We start from the raw sequence: 15,725 nt of genomic DNA on the forward strand, positions 1-15,725 counted from the left end.
TCATTTTAAATTTTAGCTACCCAATGTGACAGTTATTATTTCCTTTACTGCATCGTATAGCATATGACCGGAAATGGTTGTGTGTCTGCTCATGTGTCGCTGTGGACTGTGTTTGTGTGAGTTACCCTGAGGTGCTGTTTGTGTGCTGTGGGGTCAGTCTCGGCCAGTTTCAGAGTACTTTCCACTTCATTCAGCCACTCCTCAAGCGCCTTCTGGTCCGAAACAAACTTGTGCCACTTGGAGTTGCAGTCCTGCCAGCGCCTTGATATGCACACAAACACACAAACACCCACACACAGATGTTTACTCAAAGATGTACATGAAATGAACAAGAAAAGCACTCAGAGAGTGCAGACCTCCGCCAAGATAGATCTGCCCCCCCCCGATCACCACCAAAATTTAATAATTTCTTCCTTGTGCCAGTATCAACATTTCCTAAAAATTTCATGAAAAACTTTTGGAGTTATGCTGCTGACGAACAAACACACATGCACACACGCACACAAAGCAAAGTGATCACAATACATCCTGGTGTTGGTAATGACTATTTATACAAACTCAAGTCAGTGCTGTAACAAAACAGTACTCTTCCATTTTTGACTTCCATTGAGTATCCATCCCTAACCTATGATCCTGATCTCACACTGTTCTTATGTATCAAAAATTAAGTAATTATTATTTATTTAAAACCTTTCAGACAATTAAAGGTGCTCTACAAGTAAGAGATAACGGAAGCAACAACAAAACAAAATACTGAAAGGCCAAAAAGTCGGCTGCTTAAAACTGAATATTTTCTGCTTTCTTTCAGTAAATTGAATATATTTGTGGATTCTGGTTCAAACCAGGCATTTAAGAAAATAATTTCAGCCTTTGGGAAACACCGATTCATTTTAATTTTCGGAAAATGCTGAAGGTAAACAATTATATCATGTTATTAAAACCCCACGTCCCAAAAAGTTGGGACACTGTGTATAATATAAATGCAGAATGCAGTGATTTGAAATCTCATACAAACATTCTTTTTCCTCAAAAGAACGTAGAAAACTTTAAGAAATTTTGAGACTGATGTCAGTCTTCAAAAAGTTGGGGTGGGGGCAACGAAAGACTATAAATCTAAGTGATCCAAAAAAAAAAAAAAATGGAGAAACATTTTGTAAATAATTATGTTAACTGGCAAAAGGTGACATGACTGGATATAAAAAGAACATCTTAGTTCTCTGATAAGTAAAGATGGGCAGAGGTTCACCAGTTTATGGAACAATTTTGGAATAATAGGTTTATTTACATTTTACGTCACAATTTTTTCTGAATTGGGGCTGTATGCAAAAAAACATCATTAAATGCATGAAGCTGAAGTTTTATCTGTGTGAAATTTCTTAAGAGAAAATAACCCTTAGCACTGAGACACTCTTAGGTTTTAAATCTATGGTCTTTTTTTAATCACTGTGTGTTGTATCTTATTGTTTTAAGCATTTTTATAGTATTTGATTAAACTGTTGCTATCTTATAATTTAATTATGCTTTTATATGTTAAGCACTTTGATCTTCTTTATGTTGTTGTCAAGTGCTATTTAAATAAACTTTGACTGATTGAAAATAAGACATCATGATTCATCAGACACTGGAACACAAGCAAAACTGTACAAACTGAAACCAAACAGTAGCTGCTGGGCTCAGATTTAGTGTGATATGTATAGGATTTTTGAGTTACCTATGGGATCTGACATAGGAATTTAGGGTTGGTTGAAGGATGGGGTAAGGGGGCGGGAGACTACAGGGTGGGGAAGCAAAATTTACAATATTTTGAGGCAGGGATTGAAAGACAGTGTATGACCAATTAGTTTATTGAAAGTCATGAGACTTTATTTGCCACAAGAAAATTGACATAATAGAAAATGTTTTTATCCTATGTGTCCTCCTTCTTTCTCAATAACTGCCTTCACACGCTTCCTGAAACTTGCGCAAGTGTTCCTCAAATATTCGGGTGACAACTTCTCCCATTCTTCTTTAATAGTATCTTTCAGACTTTCTCGTAATAGTTTTGCTCATAGTCATTCTCTTCTTTCCATTATAAACAGTCTTTATGGACACTCCAACTATTTTTGAAATCTCCTTTGGTGTGACGAGTGCATTCAGCAAATCACACACTCTGACGTTTGCTTTCCTGATTACTCATATGGGCAGAAGTTTCTGAAAAGGTATGGATAATAGTGTTAGGTATGATTATGACATCAGCATATGTTTGGTTTCAAAACAATTGACGTAGTGTCTGCTGAGAAAAAACAACTAAATGTTCATTGTAAATTTTGCTTCCCCATCCTGTATAAGTTAAACTTCATCCCACTCCTTTTCAAATGTTGGACTTTCTTTTATATAATCCTTTTGTTGTTTGGTTTTGATGCTAATTCGAAATAAAGAAATAAATGAACAAACAAACAGACTGCGTTTGGTTTGTTATTTGTTATTACTCGTACTTTCCAATGTGCAATGAGCTTTATGCATAGCCCCACTACTTCCTGAACTTAAACCAATCCCTTTATTTCCTGTCTTTCATAATTGGACACACTGATTAATCCAGGTGTGCTTGACTAATAATGTCCAATAATGAAAGACAGGAAATAAAGGAGCTGCTTTAAGTTCAGGAAGTAGTGGAGCTGTGCATAAAGCTTATTGCCTGTGTTTTTACTACTGTCTTTTTTTTTTTTAATAGTTTTTTATAGTTGTTGCATTACTGTTTTCTTATGATATTTCTTATACTGCACTTTCGATATTGTACTGCTATTGAAAACTGAATTTCCCGAGGGCTCTTCCCAAGGGATCAAAAAAGTTCTATTTAATCTAATCTAATCTGACCTACTGGAAATGAATTGTATTTTCAGGCCTAATAAGTAGTAAAATATTAATAAAGCTACATAGATTGAATGGTCATGATAATAAGAAATAAACTAGATATAAATAGTACTCTTTCTTACTTCATTCTGTCCTGGTAGAGCTTGTTAAGTTTCTCCCAGTTTGTACTAAGAAGACCGGCGGTTTCCTGGATCCTCTGACCCTCCAGAGGCCGCGCCCCCAAAGCCATCTCCTCTCTCCTGGCCAATGCCCCCTCGACTGGGCCTCGCAGCTTGTCGATACTCCCTTTCACCTCCTGCTTGTGTGGAGGTTGAGACAAACGTTGGTCAGTATACAATTTCAATATTTCAGCTATTCGATGTGAAGGTTTAGTGTTTACTGAAGGAACTTTAGCCGTAAAAAACACAGTGTGATTACAAATTCTATAGGTTTTGTCTCCTTAGAAAACGTATACAGCCACTCTGAGGCGGTTCTGACCTTAAGGCAGTGTTCTTGCTGAGGCAGGTTATAATAAGCTGCAGGCCAGTATTCAGGAGAGTTCAGCTTGAAGTCCGTCTCTGACACTGAACGCAGCAACGCCTGCAGCTCTGTTAGGTACTCCTGTACACCCACATACACACACATATTAAAACACACAAAACACAACAAGTGGAGGAAGTATATCCACATACACACAAGGAGGCATAGGTACCAACACACACCGACAGGAATGAAATGAAAAACGATCTGCTTTCTAACTAAGTGAACTGGGACTTCACTTATTCTATATATTCACATTCTTATTGCAATTTCTAATCACAAATGCAGCTCTGAAAAAACTACAAGATCACTCCACATTTTTCCAGACGTGAAAACCTCTGTGTTATGATGAAGAGGAAGATGGAGGATCATAATCTGTCAAACAAAGCTGAGATGCAGCTTTGCTGCATCACGAGCTGAATAAAAAAACAATGTTAAAGACTGATGGAGGAAGTTAAGATGCATGAAAGCTGTGGCTGAAAATCAGAGTTGCATTATCACTTCCTTGTTGAAAAATGGATATGAACTTGCTTAGTCTCTCTAGTTTCTGTCATTCTTTTGCAAATACTCTCAATACTTTTATTTGGAATTTGTGAGAAACATCATCTGATTTGTTACAAGAATCAACAGAAACTTTCCTCAAACTATGAATAGTGAAAACAGTGATCTGTTATGTTTTCCAGAGCTGTAACTGAATCCAAAAGACAGCTCATATTTCAATGATCATGCAGTGAGTATTTTTGCTGCGTTACATAAACTGCAGATTTATTTTCACACTTTGATAAATGAAGCCCCGTATCATTTCAAGGTTGTTTAGGCAGAAAAGATCAGATATCATACAGTTTCCTGAGGAAAAATTCCCATTCAACTATATTTTTTAATTGTTCCTATTGAATATCATGACCATATTCAGGGCAAATGACTTTTAATTTATTCAAGCAGATCCAGACTTTGGTTATAGGTAAACTTTTTCCAATGGAGAATGCAAATTAACTTTACATTTCCCCTGACTATGATGCACAATAATGTATTGGAACTCATCTTGGTAAATGAAGCTGCCTCGACCACTGAAGCTCCTTTCCACAGAGCGCAGATACCGGGATATTAACACTCGGGCCTGTTAATTTCACCTCATTGTTATGCTTGTATCGCCTCACACATAACGAGGGCAGTCGCTTCTCCCGTTAAATGACACTTTTTAATTAACCCAAAATAAATAGCCCTGTCATACTGGGTTTCCATTGGGGAGGGAGCCCTTTTTTATTTCCACAGATCGTGGCATGTGTACAGATCTCTACATAATCTCAGACGGCGATCATTGTCCCGACAAATACTACTTATTTTCATCTAATGTGTATCATCACATTGTGCTTTTCTGGAATTTAAAGCAGCAGTTCTATGGCTTAGAGTAGTAGTTCTCAACTGGTGTGGCCTTGGGACCCACATTTTCCCCTGGTTGATCCACTTTTATCAAGCCTTGTGGATCCCTTTCATTTACTCTTCTCTGCACAAAACCTGACTCATTTTCATGATTTTAACACTTTGTATACAAGCTTGAGTATGTGGTGCCACTTGTTTTAATAGAAAAACAACACAAAATATGAGACATTTTAATACAATGAGGAGGGATGTGGTATTGTTACATATTAGAGTCTTGGACATGTCTGATTAGCAATAACACTGATTTCAGTACATTAGTAGTTTTTGTTCCGTGTTGGACGCTCATGGCAAAAACTGACTAGCTGACTGACACTGAAAGTGTTATTGCTAATATTTGAAGGTTAATACTATTAATTATTAAATGCCACATCCCTCCACCACGTATTATAATAAATTTATCTCACATTTTGTGTTGTTTTTTCTTTAATAAAACAAGTGGCATCAGATATTTAAACTGGCAGTTAAATGGTTAAAATCCTGAAAATTATTGAACACTTTTTAAACACAGTTTTGAGTGGAGCCTAAGTGATTTAAGAGATTGATGCAGAAAAAAGCTGAAAAATTGATATATGATCATTTTCCAGCAGTACATATAACATGTACATTTTTGTGTATGAATATTAGATTCAGAAAATATTTGTAAAAAGAAATATTCTTGCCAAAATTCTTACTATAAGCTGTAACACAGCCATAATTATCCTGAAATCAGAAAAGAAAAATGGCAAAAACATCCAAACATGGCTTGAGGGGTCACTAAGGGTTGTAACGAAACAAACTTCTGAAGAATAGGCTCAAACATACGTATTCACACCTGAGTAAAAATAAACTGAGTGAATGTCATGACTTAGAGTGGCAGCGTGCTTCAGTTCTAAATGACATTTCAGGTTTTTATTTTAGTTCTGACAGGTCACACACTTTTCACTGTCACAGTATTAAGACCATATTAAACCAGAGACCATATTAAGACACTTATGGTCAAATTCACCTTATGTCACCTATAAACATCTGTCCATCAAATGCTTACTTTACAATGGTGACCATCTCTTATTGTATGACTTTGACATGTTTTTCAAAATAAAAATCTGACATTAGATTGTTTAGAACATTTACAGATTTTTCTATAACCTGCATATCACGTGACCACCCTCTTGGGACTATGGATGAAAATTAACTCACAATACACGTACTCTGCACTGTCTCTTTTAAATTAACAATACGCTGTTGCCCATAATGTTAGAATTAAATATTTTTACCTCTTCTCATGAAATGATTGAAAATGTGTTTATTCTTGATAAATAAAGTGTAACTGGGGCTCAGTATGTAATCATTGTACCTGGTCATAGGTGATTACTGATGCGTATAAATAGGACTAAAAAGAGGAATGTGTCTGAAAAAATCATTCCAACTTTATGGGCAACAGTGTATAATAAAATAATAAAAACAGTTTTAAAACCACATACTTCACGGCCCACTTGGAGCAAGTTTTCAGACCTCATTTGGGCCACGACCCACCAGTTGAGAAGCTGAGCATAAAATAAGCTAGATTTAAAATCGTGTAAGACTTTTGAGTGCAACTCAGTGTGAGACTTAACCTAAACTGAAGACTAAAACAATACATATATTTTTTTACTTTATGTTGATTAAATATTAAACATGTTTTTGTTCATATGAGTGCAGCCAGTTCTACTGTCCTGATCCGTACGATGTTAATGTAAGATGCATTCAGTAAAGTATGTAAAAAATTATCAATAAATTGAAGTAAAATGTAATTAAAAACCTATTAGGTTAATTGGTTAAGCTAAATTACCCATAGGTGTGAATGTGAGAGTGATTGGTTATTTGTCTCTATATGTCAGCCCTGCGATGAACGGGGTGTCCAAGGTGTACGCCGCCTTCACCCATAAGTAGCTGGGATAGGCTCCAGCACCCCTGTGACCCTATGACGTTCTAAAGATGAATTAATAAATGTAATTAAAAAGACTATTTATCCAATCTTGCTTCCCATGTCAAAAATTTATCAAAGATATTTTAATACAATTAAGACTTTATTTATTTTTCAAATCAAAGAACTAATTACATTTTAAGAATCTGTACTAAAGAATCATAGTTTACATTTTCAACTGCTTAGATATATCTTGATAATTTTTTCTCACTTGGTGGCTTTCTGTGGTGCCAGCTGCTTAAGGACAGTTTTACATAAGGCAACGATTATAGTCATGCACTGACCCTGATTACAGTCGCTATAAGTACATTCTTAATGCAAACTGTCTGCATATAATCGTTATTTTTAGGCATGAGTGTTACCCTGGGAGTGCTGTGAGAGTTAAAGTGCTTATACAACCCAGTATAAGAGAGCCATACATCTCCTATTAGTTAACTTCCATTCATAATAAAGGCCCATTTCACTGTACACGTACATTTCATTTTCCATTTTATTTTATTGTGCTTCTGGACGTTATGTGCATGTGTTTGTGATTCACTGAGCACTGTGTTTTTACTGAGTACTTATATGGGGAAACAGAGCAGATCTAGATGATGAGAGGGAGAGTCCAGACTTAAAGTAACATATGGTTTGTCTCACGCAAGACATCCTCTAATTAACAAGAGCTGGCAATCAAAACAATTACAGCCAGTTTAGTGCACAGCCTATCATAGAGTGGAAATGAAATGTAGTTCTTGGATCAGTGGGTCAGTGATAATGTTGATTCTTGCTTTAACAGAACAAAGATTCAACAAGTATTTATATCTTTGCCTAGACCCATTATTCTCAAGCTCCTGCCAGTAAAGTAGGATTTATTATAACAAAGGCAGGGAGTGGATGTCACCACTCTTACAAGGAAAGGCTTGTTTTTAGGGATTTAACATCTGATTTGGTGCCTGAAACAACTGCAAATCAAACAGGCAGGAAAGAATAAGACACTTAAAACAGCTTCTCCTCCACTCTCATCATCTGATCTTTCTTCTAGACTATTTGGACAAAATACACATCTGTACTTCTGAATATATACAACTGCTGCATTCAATGTATAGTCAAGTTTTTACACAGCCTATGCCGCTATGATTCACTGCTGCTCAGGCACTCAGAGCTTTTAAGTAGCTTCCCTTTAGACTAAATAACACCCCTTAGTTGGGAATGATTTGCTGGTTTGTGACGGCATGTTCTCAAAGTGCAGCCTACAAAACATACAAGCTGACACCAAATACACTACTATAATGTGCACAAAACGCGGGATAAGAAATTAAAGTCCCCATGAAATAAGATACAGTACATCATGTGCCGCTTGATGTGTCATCTCTGCTCCAGTATCTGACCTAACTATGATGTAGGGATTCTTACTGTTATTTTAGAGTTTCTCATTTCCTGGAAAACAACATAAACATCTTGATGCCTCATCCTGCTCTCGGGGTCATATGCTAATTTTACGTCCAGTGAAACACTTTCGAAAATGTTTCGTCACTCCCCCATGAGTAGATATTCTGCTACTTACTGACCCACATATTATGTCCTGCATTTTGACCGCTTTTAAAGGGAATACAAGCAGGCCATTAGACAGATCTGTGAATCTTTAGTTCTGTGTAATGCTTATCGTGTTTACTTGTGATGGAATTGTGAAACAATAAAAAAATGTTACATCATTCAGATGCTGGAGGTTCAACCTGTTTTGTTAATGTTGGATTTAATCTGTGATATGGTTGTTAGAGTCTGTAGTGTCCATCACATGTCCAACACAAACTGTTAAGCCCATGTTTACTTTGTTGGGACTTGTCACCCTAGTTCTGGGTCATTATGGCTCCTTCCACCAGACCAACGTGGGAATCTACAAAAAAATACATATGGTTGTCTATGGTGAGAGAAAATGTTCATCGTGACACACGTGATGTGAGAATTATTGCAACTCAAGAAAGTCACAGTTTATCATAAAATCCAAAAAAATTACTACCTAAAAGTTGTGTTAAGTGCACTGCAGAAATCAAAATCTTACCAAGTGCATTTTTCTCATTTCTAGTCAAAATATTTAATCACACTTAAAATAAGACATAATCACCTAAAGAGTAACTTATAAGTGAGATATAAGAACAAATTTTTAGACAATCGATCTTGAAAATGTTATTTCAATAAATATTCCCAAGATAAATTTCACTTGTTCCATTGGCAGATTTTTTTTGCTTAATTCAAGATTTTTCTTGCTTAATTTTATCAAAACACATCTGCCAATGTAACAAGTGAAAATTATCTTGGTAAGATTTCTTGAAATAAGATTTTCAAGATCTACTGCCTAAAAATAAATTCTGATATCTCACTTACAAGTTACTCTTTAGATGATTATGTCTTATTTTAAGTGTGATGAGATATTTTGACTAGAAATGAGAAAAATACACTTTGTAAGATTTTGATTTTTGCAGTGTGGTAACATTATCCCTGCAGCTTTAACATGACCAAGAGAAGGTGGAAAGTGTTGAGAGATACAGTTGTTTCACACAAAACTAACGCTATTTTACTGTCATGAATAAATGTAATTTTAATGGATTGTAAAACTGTCTTCTCAATGTAAAATAAATAAAGAAATAAAGAAATCAAATGTGATCACCACATATTAGTGATGGGAAATTAATGGAGTCATAGGAATTCATGGTCCGGATTGTTTGAGTCATTTGAGCCAGAATGGACTGCTCACATCTATAAGGATAAATATGAACCAGAGGACTCACACTGCAGTGGATTCTATGTCTGTGAAGTGGGTCTCAGGTAACAGTTCTGAGTAGGGTTTCACTGGACCATCTCTCTCTCTCGCTCTGACTGTTGGGCTCAGATTTGGCTCAGTCACTTCCTTTCTTCCCTACAAATCAACACCTTACTGTAATTTATGTGACTTTCGGCAGCTTTTACATAGGAGTATGCGTGTTATTACTTTGCAAAAATTGCAAGAAGTTTGTGGAAGACGCTGTTTGTAGAAGGACTCAGCTGATCCAAACAAATGGATGCACAGATCACTGAGTCATGAGTCATTTTAGGGATTCGGGCAAATGATAAGCAACTAAAACTGGAACTGACCAATTAGAGCAGTGGTTCTCAACTGGTCTGTCTTCAGGACCCACTATCACACCTCAATGACAAGCCGTGACCCAAATTTATAGCAGTTAAACTTCTCCAATGTATTTAATAAAAATATGTGTTTTGAACCTGATATAATACAGAATATCACAGTATGAAAACTCAGAAGACAGGTTTAAGGATAAATCAAACCGACCAGCAGGTGGTGATGCTAAATATGGAAATATTCCATTTAACACTAAATTGGGTACATTTTAACCAAAACCAAAAATCTGCACTTAATTAAAAATTAAAAGTGTATTCAGTCACTTATGTTGAAGCACTAAACACACCGAGGATTTTGTGCTCAATGTAGGTAAAACCATATCTGATGTAGTTGCTGTCATACCCAAATTTCACCATGATATGAATAGAAACTTTAGATCTTCTTTTATGCTCTGACATGTATGTTGTTAATTAGCATTAGAGTGCATTACTGCCACCTAATGTTAATGAGTGTAAATGGGCGGCATTCAGCTCCATAAAAATATAAACCACAGGATTGGTTTCTTAACCCTATAACGCCAAACATATCATATTTGATACATGAGCTTTGAAGCCCTCTACATGATCAGTGATATGTTTTTCTTGAAAAACCTGATGTATACAATTAGTTACATGCAATACATACATAATCCACCAGGCGGGAGGAATTTATTCACCAAAGGCCTCTCCAGTGACACTACAAGATTGTCATTAATGAGGAAGGAGGCAGAACTTTGCCAAGTTTGAAAAGGAATTACCAATTTGTTAGACATGTTTTTGAATGTTAAAAAATAATAATATTTGAACATTGAGACCCAATGTATCAAATATGACACAAAATTGAAAGAAACTCATACATGGAAATTGAAATTTGGAAAAAAAAAAAAAAGTTTTGGTTGTTCAGAAGGACCAATAAAGGCTCCATTTTCAAAAAACTGGAATTTTATGTCAATGATTTAATGGCTCAGGCTTTACAGGGTTAACGTTATTTTTTGCCCACTGAAAACAGGTTTGTCATCCACTTTTGGGTTGCAACCCACCAGTTGAGAATCACTTAACTAGAGCAAAGTCAAATTTTTATGGTGAAAGAACATGCCCTAAACTGTTTTTACAGCCAGCACAAAAATATGATAAAAGTGAAAACATACTCCATTAGTGGTTCCATGGGGACTTTAAATGCACAAGAGTTTTGTTGCTGTAATCTGATGCTATCTAATGCACTTATCACAGAATACCCACACCAGCTTGAAGAGTATGGAAAATGAGGTCTCCAACTCTGCCTTAATTGTTACGACACAAGAGTCCTTGAGTAATGCACTGAAGTGCCTGAACAGCTCTGCACCTTGGGCTTCATCCAGGTTCAAGTTAAAACACTGAAGGAAACCAGAGCTGAAGGACATTACGCATGTTCAGCCTTTGCTCTCCTGGTAAATAAAGATGGAAATGAAACCAATTATGTGCTTATGACGCCCCTCGGCACCCGTGAAATCTGACAGATAGATAGATGTGTATTTGATCCTCTGCTGCTGCATTCTGTATGTGCAATGCGACTGTGAATGTTTACAGGATACATACATCTTCAGTTACAGGCTGATCCGGAAACTGTGAGGGTGTAATGTGATTGGTTGGTACAGAGAGGGGCATGCAGAGACACAGAGCCAGACAGGGCAACCAATGAGATTTCAACATGTGAGCGTGCTGCACATGTAACTCAAGACATATAAATGAGAATGCGGCAAAGAAAAACAAAAAAAGCAACTACAATTATATTTTGAGGGCAAATTCTAATTGTGAAAATGTCTAAATTCTTTTCCTTCACTTGTTTTGTTTACCACTATACCCTATTTTGAAGCTAAAACCATTAAAATACCACATTAAAGGCAAAGTATGTAACATTTATTGCTTATATTTGTGAAAGAAGTGGTCAAACTTTAACTAACAGAGCAAGAGTTTTGGTAGACTACAAGAAAAAAAGCAGATATAGAAAAATAAAAAGTTATTTCCTGATTCTGTCAAAGCAGTTATATTCTAAAAACACAAGTAAGTACCTCTACATATTCATAAAACTATATGGAAATGTTTCCGTTGTGCATCGTTTTTGATGTGTGCTTTGCCCAGAGTTTTGTCTCATAGGCAGAACGGTGCAATATAAGTACGGAAGGCCGAAAGAAGAGAGAGCTGCTAAATGCTTCATTTTTACATCATTCTGCTCATGCACATTGTTTGATGCTGTTATTGGTTGAAGATACAAGCTCACTATGTTGGGGTTGATGCCATAAAAAAACATCCTGAACACAACAAAACAAGAAGAAAAGAAAAAATCCAGGCAGAAAGCAGGGTCTCGACAGGTAAATCCACCATTATTCACTGTCATCTATGTTACGTACTTTGCCTTTAAGCTCAAGCAATGAAAGTTAAATTGAAATAAAGGTTTTTTTAGTTGCATGAAAATATAGTGAGTTCATTACTTTTCCTAATTCCATTGTAATTACTTGAGAATATTTAAAGCTGATGTCTGAAAGGGATTTGGTTCACCAATACTATGAAGTACCATGTTAAGAGTTAGTAAAATAACTGCTTCAAAAGACTCACACAGTCTTTTGATTGTTAGACAAATTAACTCTGTTAGTATCTTATTTCCTGTTAGAAGATGTAAAAGTCAGGCCTACTGAAACTCACACATTGTCTTTTGAAGGGTATGAACTTGCCCTCCACCTCAACCCAGCGCGTGTTGAGCTGGAGTTGGCGGGGCTCCACTAGATTGGCGGCTCCAGCTTCTGAGAGCTGATTGGCTAAGCCCTGCACCTCCTTAAGCTCCTCCTTCTTCTTGTCGAACTCTGAGCCAATTTCCTATTGGATAAAAATCAACCAGGACGTCACTTGCTATTGGCCGGGCCCAGGGGAGGAAAGCACAGAGAAGCATGTGGATGTACTCGAATACGCACATACACACACACACACTCACACACAGAGGGACTAGGAATACATAATAAAAGTAAAGAAACATGTTCATTTACTCATAAACACAACACACACTCAAACAAAGGCATTAATAAAAAAGACAATTTTTCATGTTTGTCAGGAATCCTTACTGTATATTAAATATCTCCATTGAAACAAAATGAGAAACGGTGCTATAATTACGAGGTGCACACTGCCTTCAAACTTTATTTACATCATCAGGGGATACAGTCACCGTCCTTTTCAATAAGAGAAAATACAGAGGAGTAAGCGCTGTGTGTGGGAGTGGGCTGAGTGGGAGTGAAAAGAAGCATGAGGAGACAGATAGACAGATGAATAGGCAGACGGACAGACAGTGATAAATCTCAGCTGCGCCAAAGGTGAGTCTGAGGCAAGCGCGTGAGACGTCCGCTTAACGAAATGTCATAGTGATCATCTGAAAATGAAAGACACAAATACAGTCAAAAGGGGAGACAAATAAAAAAAAAAAAAACAAGTGCAGGATTCGAGGGTTTTTAGTCAAAACTTTTAGAACTTTAAAACTGCTCCAAATGTGTGTATTAAAATCAAGAGATTATAAAAGGTGAGGGCCTCCCTTTTGTAAGTGTTGCCTTAAAAATACTGCTGGAGATTAGTTTTAGAGCCTGTTTTTTCCATCTTGCTATAATGGACGGCTCTAGCTGTAGGAAAAAGCTGTTTTTTCAGAGTGAAGTGATTACAATGCGAACCAGTGGTACATACACTGAAACAATTTGTACAGGTCAATAAGCAGCAGCTGTAATGAGGAATAATAATGCAATTACTCTACTGTTTCAAAACTAATTTGGTAATGGGTTATTGATCTTAAAATGCTACACACAACACAGTTCAATTAACCTAGAACGCACAGCAGTAGAGAAAGACCCCCAGACAAAAACTGCAATCTTTTGCTGGGGACAAAAAATTGATTTGCTATTATTTCTATTTTTTCTATAAAGATTTGGGGAAAATTTCCTTGGAAAAGCTTTGACACGAACCCTTGGAGGAAAGCAGAAATAAGAAACACAGGAAAAAAAGATGTGTGTTTTTCCTACAACATGAATAAATGTCCCAACTGTTCTGTTATTGGATTATGGGTTCAGATGACATTAGCCTTAGCATTTTATTAAACAGTAAGGGAAATGAGAGAAGAAACAAAGAGAGGACGATGGACAAACATGAGAGGCTGTTGTGGAGAGTCATAAATTGGTTATCATGCCTGTACATGTATGTATGTGTGTGTGTGTGTTCATGTCCGTGTGTCGTCACCTTGACCCTCTCCCCTTCAGGGGGGTCGGGCAGTTGGTCGACGCTGCGTTGGATATCGTCCAGCCAGGCCAGTAGATCATGTGACTTCCTCCTGTACTGGTACCACTGGGGAGCGATGGCCAAAGCCTTCCTGTTCCTCAGCAAGCGCAGATCCTGAAAACAGATGGAGACACAAAAAACACGTCACAAATACAAGCTTCATTAGGGTTCTGTGGTTTCGTGGGGCCAGGGTTGACGTAACACTGAATAAAAATAGGGATGAAATAGAGCAGTGGTTCTAAACTAGTCTGGCTTCAGGACCTACTATTACACCTCAACGTGGTGTGTTTTAAACCTGAGATAAGACAGAATATCACAGTATGTCAACACAGAAGACAAGTTTAATGATAAACCAAACTGACCAGCAGGTGGCGATGCTAAATAAGGAAATACTCCCTTTAAAACTAAATTGGGCAAATTTTAACCAAAACCAAAAATGTGTACTCAGTTAAAAATTAAAAGCCCATTCAGTCACTTATTCAAGAATTAAAGTAGAAGTAAAACTATATCTGATCCTTGTCATACCTGAGTTTCGCCATGATATAAATAGAAACTTTTGGGTCTTCTTTTATGCTTTATGGCATAAATTAGCATTACAGTGCATTACCGCCACCTACTGTTGAGGAGTGTGAATGTGCGGCGTCAGCTCCATAAAAAATAAAACACAGGATTGGTTTCTTAACATTATTTTTTGCCCAGACAAATGAACACGACCCAAGTTGAGAATCACTGAAATAGAGGAAGTACCAAGTGTTTGTGTGTTACCTTCACAGTGTTGTATTTGCTGTTGAGCTGGTTGTGTTTCAGTCTGACTTGCTCTCTTTTCTCCTGATCTGGGGCTCTCTTCTGTAGATTCTCTCCTTTCAACAATAACTCCTTCACTGCACCTTCTTCACAATCCTACACAAATGTGCACATAGAAATCATCAGTGCAAACATCACACAATGGAATAATCAAATGCAGACACTGATGGAAAATAACTCAATTAATTAATTGTGTACAGATTTAAGGGTATTTTCCATTTTCAACTATTACATCTCATGTTGTTTATTGTACTTTTTGTAATTTCTCCTGTGCTTAAGGAATTTTATGATGAAGAATTTACACAATTGACAGTATGACAGCACATTATTAAAAATGAATTCAGCAGTTTCCAGCATCCTTAATGTGTAGTCTGCTCACATTTCCGATATCTCTGAGTTGTTAATAACTCCAACAAAGGCGGATTTCTCCTTCCTTCAAACGATCTAATATGTCTCCAAAAACGAAAGATTAGACAAAAAGTCAAATAAGTGAAACCTTCAGTAACAGGGCTTTTTTTTTTTTTTGCTCATTTTTCTCCCATTAATCATCTGATGAGTCCTCAGATTTATCTGGTGCCTCTGCAGGACCCAACAATAAGAAATGCCCAATTGCCCAGGGTGAGTAACGTTACACCAGGATAATAAATCTTGAAATTAAAAAAAGACTTAAACATATACACTTTTTTTTTTTTCTGGACACAATAAGTTATAGTTGCTTTGCATCTACTACACTGTGTCCTGTTTTGAG

At 36.6% G+C, this 15,725-nt stretch overlaps 1 protein-coding gene across 13 annotated transcripts in view; it reads right to left on the minus strand.

Moving 5' to 3' along the window:
• dmd (dystrophin) overlaps window positions 1-15,725 on the minus strand; it is a 348,302-nt gene that overhangs the window by 121,124 nt on the left and 211,453 nt on the right. For 10 of the 13 annotated variants that reach the window (XR_003937328.1, XM_030154571.1, XM_030154565.1 and 7 more), the window contains 7 exons: window positions 14,939-15,073; window positions 14,135-14,287; window positions 12,566-12,736; window positions 11,462-11,488; window positions 3,328-3,450; window positions 2,973-3,145; window positions 126-261 (listed from right to left, as the gene is read on the minus strand). Coding sequence is in view for 12 of the 13 variants with exons in the window: in XM_030154571.1 (XP_030010431.1) it covers window positions 126-261; window positions 2,973-3,145; window positions 3,328-3,450; window positions 11,462-11,488; window positions 12,566-12,736; window positions 14,135-14,287; window positions 14,939-15,073 (918 nt within the window). In the remaining variant the exon portion in view is untranslated. The remainder of the gene's footprint in view (window positions 1-125; window positions 262-2,972; window positions 3,146-3,327; window positions 3,451-11,461; window positions 11,489-12,565; window positions 12,737-14,134; window positions 14,288-14,938; window positions 15,074-15,725) is intronic. The other 3 variants (XM_030154578.1, XM_030154519.1, XM_030154511.1) reach the window with 2 other exon arrangements.

The sequence above is a fragment of the Sphaeramia orbicularis genome, chromosome 2 (assembly GCF_902148855.1).
Source record: "Sphaeramia orbicularis chromosome 2, fSphaOr1.1, whole genome shotgun sequence".
NCBI classification, from domain to species: Eukaryota; Metazoa; Chordata; class Actinopteri; order Kurtiformes; family Apogonidae; genus Sphaeramia; species Sphaeramia orbicularis.